The sequence below is a fragment of the Bufo bufo genome, chromosome 2 (assembly GCF_905171765.1).
Source record: "Bufo bufo chromosome 2, aBufBuf1.1, whole genome shotgun sequence".
NCBI classification, from domain to species: Eukaryota; Metazoa; Chordata; class Amphibia; order Anura; family Bufonidae; genus Bufo; species Bufo bufo.
In genome coordinates, this window is record NC_053390.1 from 504,326,484 (window position 1) to 504,337,047 (window position 10,564).

The 10,564-nt window shown below is 44.5% G+C and overlaps 1 protein-coding gene across 1 annotated transcript; it reads left to right on the forward strand.

Moving 5' to 3' along the window:
- Nucleotides 1–1,739: 1,739 nt before the first annotated feature.
- On the forward strand, nt 1,740–9,826 carry LOC120989611 (60S ribosomal protein L36). The gene is made up of 4 exons (XM_040417825.1): nt 1,740–1,888; nt 3,621–3,714; nt 6,862–6,996; nt 9,696–9,826. The coding sequence occupies exons 2-4, from the start codon at nt 3,622–3,624 to the stop codon at nt 9,783–9,785; spliced, it is 318 nt and encodes a 105-aa protein (XP_040273759.1). The 5' UTR covers nt 1,740–1,888; nt 3,621; the 3' UTR covers nt 9,786–9,826.
- The last annotated feature ends 738 nt before the right edge of the window (nt 9,827–10,564 follow it).

Sequence of the window (10,564 nt, forward strand, 5' to 3'; positions counted from 1 at the left end):
TAAGAAGACAGCAGTCAGTCAAAAAGTTAAAGTTCATGTATGGTTGGATGGGTATTCTTGATGGGGGGAGGGCAGCAGCAAGCAGTGTTTTTTTTTTGGGTGGGGGGCCCTGTAAGATCATAGAGGACTCAGGAAGACAGTGTGGTTTCCTCCTAATCCTCCCCCTTCCCCCGGGGGGAGCACACTGTCCTCCTGGGTCCTCTATGAGCCTACAGGGCCCCCCCTCCCCAGCACATCAGTCACCTTGCGGGGGTGGGGATATAATTAGTGGCTATGTTCACACTGTGCTATCTAACCCCTATAATGCCCCCCAAAATGCCAGGGCACTGTACTTACCTCATTCTCCGGCACCCACATCGCTCTTGATGCCCACACAGCCGCCACTGCCTCCCTCCCGTCACGCAGATGAAAACATCCAGCGACATGGGGGGGGGGGGCAGCAAATAGCAGGCCACGATGGTAACGAGCCTCCCTAGCATCGCGGGTGACGCTAGGGAGGCTCATTTCCGACACGGCCTGCTATTGGCTGCCCCCCCCCCCCCCCCACTGGGCATAAGTATTATCTGTATGCGGTGCTTGGGCATTTTGGGGGGCATTTTTAGGATACTGGAGTTTTTTTTTCTTTCTTTCGTTTATGCATTTTCTTTTTTCTTCCCTATCTTCCTTCAGCCATAACTTTTTGATTTTTCCATTCACATAGATATATGAGGGCATAATTTTTGCAGAAGAAGTTGTACTTTAATATGGCATACAATGTAGTGGGAAGCGGGCAAAAATAATTCCAAATGGGGTGAAAAAATAATAATTCTCCACCGTTTTATGGGTTTTGTTCCTACGGTGTTCTCTTTGTGGCAAAACTGACCTGTGCCCTTCATTCTCTGAGTCAGTACGATTACAATGATACCACATATGTATAGTTTTTTTTATGTGTAAATAGTGTAAAAATAAATTAAAACTTTGAAAAAAAAAATGTATTTACTTGTTCACATCACCATATTCTGACCCCCATAACTTTTTTTTTATAGTTATATCTACTGATCTGTGTGGGTGCTCATTTTTTGCTGTATGAACTGTAGTTTTTATTGATACCATTTTGGAATGTGTGCGCCTTTTTTTATCACATTTTTGGGGGTTAGAGAAGTGATGAAAAATGGCGCTGGTAGCAAAGGGGTTAAGATGTGGGGGATGGGCTATGTCAGGCTTTAGCACAGTGGACACAGGCACTCGTTCAGCTGTGCTCGCATACATATCGCGCCCTGTATCCACTGTCCTGTGCCCACTCTGCTAAAGTCCACATAGCCCATCTATGTCCAGCTTTACCAAAGCAGACGGGCAGGAGCAGTGATGTGTGCTGTGCATGGCTCACTGCAGCCCCAGTGAGATCCTTACTCCCATACAGCACTGTCATATCAGCGGTGTATGAGAGTTAATAAAAAATAAAATAAAAAAAGATTTATCCCTAACGGTTTCAGTAGGTCAAGTATACATTTTTTATTGGCAAATGGGGGTGTGGCAGGGGGAGGAGCCAGGACAGTGGGCGGGGTTAGGGGGCCCAAGTCAGATTCTGGCTATGGGGCCCAGTGATTTCTATGTACGCCCCTGCTCTATGCTTTACAGTAATGCCAGGGCCATGCACATTCCATTACAAGCTTTGTAATCATCCTTCCTAATAAGAATCCTCACTAGTAGTAAACCTGCACGAGGATACACTCTGAACAGTGTCACAGGAATAAAGTCGAACGGGCGAGGGCTGGTGACGTGTACTCTATGGTAGAGCGGCCCCGCTCTTGCTCTTCTCACAGGCTCTGGAGGACTCAGCCGACGTATGAAATAAGGAACTTCCGGTTGTGCTCCTTCCTTCCGGTGTGTCTGCCATCAGATCTTACAGGTATGTTAGTATTAATGGCGGGTGAAATCCGTGTAATATCTCTGCCATCCTAACGCGGAGCGGCTGGTTTCACGTTGGGTATGGCGGGGAGGTTCTCGGCTGTCTGACCTTGCAGTTATTTCTGGAGGAGAACGTGTGGAAGCCGCTGTTGGAACCTCATAGAGCACTATGGCCGCTGGTACGTGGTGTATATGATGTACAGCACTGCAGCCGCTGTCCATCTCTCCAGTCTAGTCCTGGCCATGATATGTCCATTCTACTATAGAGCTGTGACTGCCCCCTCTATACTACACGACAGAGGGTAACCACCTCTACGGTAGTATGACTTATTGATGCTGACTGTCCTGTCTGTACTGTTTTGTACCATAAGGTATATGGTGGACTATGGACTGATTTCTATGCGCTTACTTTCACGCCCTGTGGGGGCATTATGGTAGACCTCCCAGCATAGCTGGATCTGCAGAGTCATACTTATCTGATCCCTGCCTTTAGGTTCCTGCTCCTTTTCTGCCCTCTGCCAACATCTGTGACCTAGTAGTGTGCTTGGTACACATGTCAACGCTATAGCCTGTCGCTGGATGCAGGCATTAAAGAGCTGGAACCCGCGGTGGGGATCAGCTAAGTATGATGTGTGCCGCAGGTCCAACCATGCTGAGGTGTCTAGTCCAGGCATCCTCAAACTGCGGCCCTCCAGCTATTGCAAAACTACAACTCCCAGCGTGCCCGAACAGCCTAGAGCAGGGCATTGTGGCTGTAGTAGTTTTACAACAGCTGGAAGGCCGCAGGTTGAGGATGCCTGGTCTCGTCAAAAGGCCCCAAGGAGTGAGCGACACCTTTAAAAATTTGTTCATAAACCAAATGGTTGTAACTAAAAACTTGCCAGGTGTTGACGCAAACCTGTTATGGGTAAATTAAAGGAGGTGTCCGACCCTTAGTAACATCTGCAGGGGAGCAGCCAGGCTTATGAACTCTCCTGCCGAAGGTTCCTTCTGGTCTCCATTGGACCATTAAATGATGCTTCGTCCAGGCAGTCGCAGGCCTCAGTAGCCACTGGTGCACACTGTTGCTGATTTGCCTTCAGAAAATGCATTTTTACTGCAGATTTTGATCTATGCACTGTGGAGGATAAAAAAAAAATCTGCGAGACAAATTGTCATGTTATGTGTCTATGGATTCTGTATCCATATTGTGGACATACCCCTAAGGCTTCATGCACACGGCGTATCAGTTTTGTAATCAGCAGATCCGCAAAACAGTTGCTGGCCATTTCCCCTTTTCCACATGTCGCGCCCTCTTCCTGTTTTCAAAACAGAGAAGAAAAGGACACTTTGTTTTTTTTTGCGGGGCTGTGGATGGACGTATGGATGCGGATAGCACATGGTATGCCGACCACATGTTTTCCAGCCCCATTGAAACAATGGGTCCACAACCTGGTCTGCAAAAAATGTGGCTGGCATGCGGACCAAAAATATGGTAGTATCGAGGCCTAAAATGAATGTCCTACAACTGCAGATCGGTTTGTAGAAATACATCATAACTGCGGATTCTGGGAATGTTTTCTGTGGGAAATGTCTCCAGTTTTGGTAATCTTATAGATTCCTTATACTTGTTCAGCATATTGGTTTCTGCAGCCATTCCATTGTAGATTGACGTGGTGCGGGAGAGTGCTTCATGTTATGTACAAAGCTGAGCATTGCTTATATTGAATTCTAAAACTTCTCTTCTATTGCAGAATGGCTATCAGGTATCCTATGGCCGTGGGCCTAAATAAAGGCCATAAAGTGACCAAGAACGTCTCAAAGCCCAGACACTCACGTAGGAGAGGGGTGAGTATAGCTGGTGGATGAGTCTGTCCAACCTTGTACAGATACTGGTGTAAAAGTCTAGTAAAGTTATGGCATATCTTCATTTGACAGTAGGGATCCCTTCTATCAGAAGAGAGCCACTGCCCTTTTATACTAACTTGGCACAGTGCCATCTCATCCAGTGGCTGTGTAGTTGTCTCGGCAGTATTCACTTAAATGGAAATCTGTTACCAGCGACCTTCCTATCCAGTGGTTGGCATAGATGTGGTTTACGTGATTAGATGGTTTTTCTTTTGTTGATCGGAGTCTCCTTTCCCATGATGACACACTTTTTCATATTATTCAAATTAGGCCTTTGGTGCATTGAGGGCATAACCATTTCTCTTATAGCACACAAGCTCCGCTCCTTTCTGTGACCAGCCCCTCCCTGGCTGCTTTGATTGCGATTGACAGGAACAGGCAGCAGCAAAGCAGTGAAGGGAGGGGGGTTGGCCAAGGAATTGACTGCAGCTTGTGTGCAAGAAGAGCAATGGTGATGCCCTCTTTGCACCAAAGACCTAATTTGCATAATAGGAAAGTGTTAACTGCGGAACAGGACCTCAGATCAACAAAAGAAAAACTGCATTTGAAGCGCGTGAACCACAGCGATATGTCTATGCAAACAGTTGGATAGGAAAGTCACTGGTGACATTCCCTTTTAAAAGGGTTTTATAACTGATAAACCTGGATAGGTCATTAGTATCTGATCGATGGAGACCAACACATGGGACCCCTGCCGATCAGCTGTTTGCGAAGGCACTGGTTCTCCTGTGAGAGCCCCAGCCTTCTCACAGCTCGCCAAGCACAGCCCTGTACATTGTATAATGGCTGTGCTTGGTATTGCGTTCAACCCCAGGGCTGAGCTGTGCCTAGGCCGCATGACCAATGAACTTGTCATCACATGGCCTAGGAAAATCTGAAAGAAGGCTGCAGCACTACTGCAAGTGCTTATGACTTCTTAAACAATTGATCGGTGGGATTCCTGGGTATCTGACCCAAACCAATCAGATATAGATGACCTTCTATCCAGAAGCTAGGTCAGCAGTTATAAAATCTTGGAAAAATCACTAAGTACTACCAGAACAAAAATTTGTGATGGCATAAACAATCATGTTATTACTGAACAATCATGTTATTACTGTCATTTTTCAAACTGGTGTAAAGTAGAACTGGCTTAGTTGCCCATAGCAACCAATCAGATTCCACCTTTAATTTTTGATAGCTCCTTTGGAAAGTAAGGAGACTGGTTGCTTTCGGCAACTAAGGCTACTTTCACACTGGCGTTTTGAATTCCGTTTGTGAGATCCATTTTTAGGGATCTCACAAACTGTTCAAAAAAGATCAGTTCACCCCCTATGCATTCTGAATGGATAAGGATCCGTTCAGAATGCATCAGTTTGGCTCCGTTCTGCCTCCATTCCGCTCTGGATGCGGACACCAAAACGCAGCTTGCAGCGTTTTGGTGTCCGCCTGGCGATGCGGAGGCAAACTGATCCGTCCTGACTTACAATGTAAGTCAATGGGAGCGGATCAGTTTTCATTGACACAATATGGTGCAATTAAAAACGTATCCATCCCCCATTGACTTTCAATGTAAGTCAGGACGGATCCGTTTTGACTTTGTTCTTCATAATGCTGTTGTTCTGAACGGATACAATCGTTTGCATTATAGGTGCTGATCCGTCTGTGCAGATACCAGGCGGATCCGCACCTAACGCAGGTGTGAAAGCAGCCTTAGTCATTTCTACTTTACACCAGTTTGATTAATGACCCAATTAGTGACTTCAAGTTTTTAATCAGTCTGTTAGTGCACGTGACCCCCTGAACAGTCTGTCCGACTTCACCAGGCAGCATGTAGTGCATGAGGACCTGAGCAAATTGCTGTGGGAGAAGATTCAGTATAACTTAATTTATACATTTAAATTGCCACTTTTTCTGAACTTTAGACCTCCTCTGTGTACAGCCATCTCTGTATTCACACTTACACAGAGAATGCTATCAATCACTGATGGCACCTCCCCATGTACAGTTTATCAGTGACTGACAGCTCTGTATGTATACACACTTACACGGAGAATATCAATTACTGATAAAACCTTCCCCGTGTCCCCAGAGACTGACAGCTATATCTGTATACACACTTGGGCCTCTTGCACACGACCACATGCCCTCCGAGATATACAGGCCATATATCCCGGAGGGGCATTGATCGTGCGTATGGGAGCACGCAGCATCAAGATAACATATTGTCCAGGACTCGTAAGATCATATGAGTCCGGGACAATAGCCCCGCAGGCGGCCCGACGTGCACAGCATCATTGTAATCTATGATGTGCGCTCCCGTGTGCACGATCAATGCGAATCCGGGACACATGGCCTGTTCACGGACCGTATGTCTCGGAGGGCATACGGTCATGTGCAAGAGGCCTTACACAGAGAATATCAATTACTGAAGCCAGCAATAGCAGAAATATAAACGTATAAATAAGTTATACTGATTCCTTCTCAGTTCCGGCTGCCTGCAGATTGAACTGCATTTCAAGTTGACATGTTCTCTTTAGTGGGACACTATCGTCAAAATATAATTCATAATCTCAGAAAAATCCTGGACTAGCTCAGTACAGTGGCGATGTACCTTTTGCAGGCATGTCACCACTGCTGTTTGTGAACAGATAGCACAAGACTCACTTGACTGTCAGACCATTCACTGCGGCCAGGGAAGGAGTAACTATATGTGCTGACTGCTACTGAGTCCTGTTATAGTGCTGCCAAAATGAAAAAGGAACAATACCCAAACATAAAAAATAAAAAAAATTCTGTGAATTTCTATGAATTTTTCTATTAAATACTCATTCAAAGTGAGTAAAATATATTTTAATTCAAGGCCAAATTTCCTAGCCCTGCATGTTGACATACCAATATACTGTGCTGTATATTATGACCATGTCGGTCTCTGGGTGATATGATGTACAACCGCATGGCAGAGGCATCTGTCAAATGTATGTCAGCAGGAAACTGAGCCTTGAAATGCTGTGAAAATTGCTGTCGTTTTCATTAGTGTGTCTTTAATAAAACTGTGGTTTTATTTATGAAGTGTCCTGTAATTTTATAATTTTTTTTTTTCTCTAGCGCTTGACCAAGCACACCAAGTTTGTCCGTGACATGATCCGTGAAGTTTGTGGTTTTGCTCCTTATGAGAGACGTGCCATGGAGTTGCTGAAAGTGTCTAAGGACAAAAGAGCTCTTAAGTTCATCAAAAAGAGGGTATGTAGTAGAAGCTGATTGTAGCCACCATGTTTATAGTTGAATTTCTCCAAGTCTCTGTGGGGGAATTCACTGAGGCCAACATCTTTTGATTACGTTGGTCTTTGTTGAAAGTGCACTGGGCTGAGATGAGAGTAATTTATTAAGAGCCAGGCCTGGTGAAGGAGGTGGCCGATTTCCTATAAATATATGGCATTAGAGATTAGACCTACCCAGTGTAAATACTAGTATTTTTTTTTTAAATTCTTAAATTGGTTGCGCATGTACAGTTGACTGCATGGAACAATCTCCTACTGCATTTACGCCAATCTATAGTGCAGGAAGCACAATGACTGTGGCAGTGGTACATTTTTTAACTGCACATAACTATCTCCCCGGATTGATTTGTCTTACACCGGTTTCTAGCATAATTATATAGTGATACAGATGGTGGCAGTTGGATAAAAGGAGCAGCTTTGATTTGGTATCAGAACATGTGTACGCAGGTTCATCTTGTACTGTTCCAAGGCGAGTCCCAGCTCAGTGAACTTTGCTATAGTGCAGGGGTCAGCAATATTCGGCACTCCAGCAGCTGAAACTACAACTCCCAGCATTCCCACTTGTTCAGCTTCTCTTGTAACTCCAATAGTAGTGACTGAAGCATTCTGGGAACTGTAGTTTCAGACCAGCTGGAGGTTGCTGATCCCTCATATGGTGGAAGTTTGCATTTAAAGGCTTTGCTTACAGCTGTGTAATGGCCCCTTTTACATTGCTCAATTGAGCATCCGATTGTTGGGAAGGAAGCATTCCTTCCTGACCATCGCCTTCTAATCAGTGAAAGAGATCACTGCATGTATGTGCAGAAGTCTCCTCCACAGTATGGGGAGGAGCGATCCCTAATGCCATCACTCGTCTCAATACAGAATCCTTGTTTCATCTTTTATTGGAGCAGAGCAACTAAGAGAACCTGTCACCAAAACATGTAATGCAGTCTGCAGCCATCATAATTCATAACATTCCCTGTGTATACATAGCTAGACATCTGTCACTAGTCTTTTCTGGCAAAACTATACATCAATCTGCTCAGCTCTATAACATGCTCCCAGGAGATTGCACTGCATTTTGTGATGACAAGTTTAACCTCTTAGTGACCACCCATACGTGTTTTTAGGGCAGTCACTAAGGGGCTTTAGGCTGGGCTGCCGCTTTTTTACGGCGGCCCAGTCTAAGCGCCGCACTGGTCCCGCTGAAAGCGGGGACCCGGCTCTCACAGGAGTGCCGGTTCGGGCTGTTTAACAGTTTACATGTGGCGGGCAATGGCGCCCGCCGCATGTAAAGTGCTGACAGAGTCTCCAATCGGCACCCCTCAAATGCGATCTCGGGGTGCCGATGTGTGTGAAGGCTGCCTGGGGTCTGATGTAGGCCCTAGACCAGCCTTGAGTGATTTCCAGCAGGTTGTGCCTCTGGAGCAGCCTGCTGGTCAATATCAGAATAGCATTGCCATTAAAATGCAATGTGCTATAGGGATAGTGCATTGCATTTTAAAGGCAATCAAAAAGCTGTTATAGTCCCCTTGTGGGACTATTAAGTGGTAAAAGAAAGTAAAAAAAAAAAAAATCCATAAAGAAATACGCTTTTCCCATCGAAAATACGCTTTTCAGTGAAAACAAAATTGCAAAAAAAATCTTCCCCATATGTTTGGTATTGCCGCCTCCGTAACGACCTAGACTTCATAAATATCATGTAAATTATCCCCTACGGTGAACGCCGTAAAAAATAAATAAAACATTGCTAATTTATTAGCTGCCACCGGAAAAAACTTAACAAGCGATCAAAAAGCGCCATTTACTCCAAAATGATACCAATGAAAGATACTTGTCGTCCCCCAATCAAGCCCTCACACAACTCCTATATAAAGAAAAATAAAAAGGTATGCAAAAACATTTTAAAAAAAAGCTTTTATTGCAAAAAAATTAGTAAAACGTAAAAAAACTATTTTTTTGGAATCACAATTGTACTGACCCAGAGAATAAAGAGTTATTTATACCGAAAAATGAACGCTGTAAAATTTATAACTTAATAACGCAGTGGCAGTATTGCTTTTTTCCATCTCCCTCCCAGAAAGTTAATAAAAGTTAATCAGAAAATAGTGTACCCCAAAATGGCGTCGTTAAAAACTGCAACTTGTCCCACAAAAAACAAGCCCTCATAAAGCTATATAGATGGAAAAATAAAAGTTATAGCTCTTGGAACGAGACGATGAAAAAAGGAAGAAACCCGCTTGGTCAGTAAGGGCAAAAACAAGCTGGTCACTAAGGGGTTAAATGGAGTTCTAAATGTACTGAATGAAAATAATTGGCCCAGTATTTTACTGGACAAGATTGCACAGCAGGCTGCTCTTTTTTGTCCATTTTTTTTTTTTTTTTTTAATATGCACTGTGTGACATAGGCTCCAAATGAAATGTTCAATCCAGATATGAACACTGCCTAATACAGTGATGGCTAATCTCCAGCACTCCAGCTGTGGTGAAACTACGAATCCCAGCATGCTCCATTCATTTGTATAGAGGTCTGAGAACAGCCAAGCAAGTGTTGTAGTTTTACCACAGCTAGATTTCCACAGGTTTGCCATCACAGGCCTAATAGGTTTTTGATTTGTACCATTCAGACTGCGGGATAAGGCATCACTATTGAGCTACTTTGTTTTTTCCCCTCTTTAGATTGGAACTCACATCCGCGCCAAGAGAAAGAGAGAAGAACTCAGCAATGTACTAGCTGCCATGAGAAAAGCTGCAGCCAAGAAAGACTAAACTGTACAAGTTCTACTACAAATAAATGTTTCCAAAAAACACACTTCGTTGTGGAGATTGATTGTTCTGTAAGGCTTACTAATTGGGATTGTGGTCTGTGTAACTACTAATATATCACAATATAAAAAAATTATTTTTATAATGGTTGGTAAGATGGTAGGATTTTCAGTTTTAGGCCTCATGCACACGACCGTTTTGGTCCGTATCAGAGCCGCTGTTTTTGTGGCTCGGGTGCAGACCTATTCACTTCAATGGGGCTGCAAAAGATGCAGACAGCACTCAGTTTGCTGTCCGCATCCGTTGCCCCGTAAAAAAAAATATAGCATGTCCTATTGTCTGTTTTGCCGACAAGAATAGGCATTTCTACAATGGGCCTTCCGTTCTGCAAATTGCGGAAGGCACACGGGCGGTTTCTGTTTTTTGTGGATCCGCGGTTTGCGGACCGCAAAAAACGGCACGGTCGTGTGCATGTAGCCTTAGGCTCATAAAGCTGAGAAGTGTGCAATTGTATTTAGCTCACAGAGCATTGCTTATACTAAATCCATTAACCACCTCCGGACCGCCTAACGCAGGATCGCGTTCCGGAGGTGGCAGCGCTGCGCAGAGTCACGCATATACGCGTCATCTCGCGAGACGCGAGATTTCGCTCCTCAAGTACCAATAGACATCAAACCGCTAGGATCGGAACTGTGGATCATGTGTGTTAGGGCTCTAGCTCACTCTTCCACTATGTGCAGGATTCATATTGCAAACCCGCCATTCCCTCCTCCACCATGGTT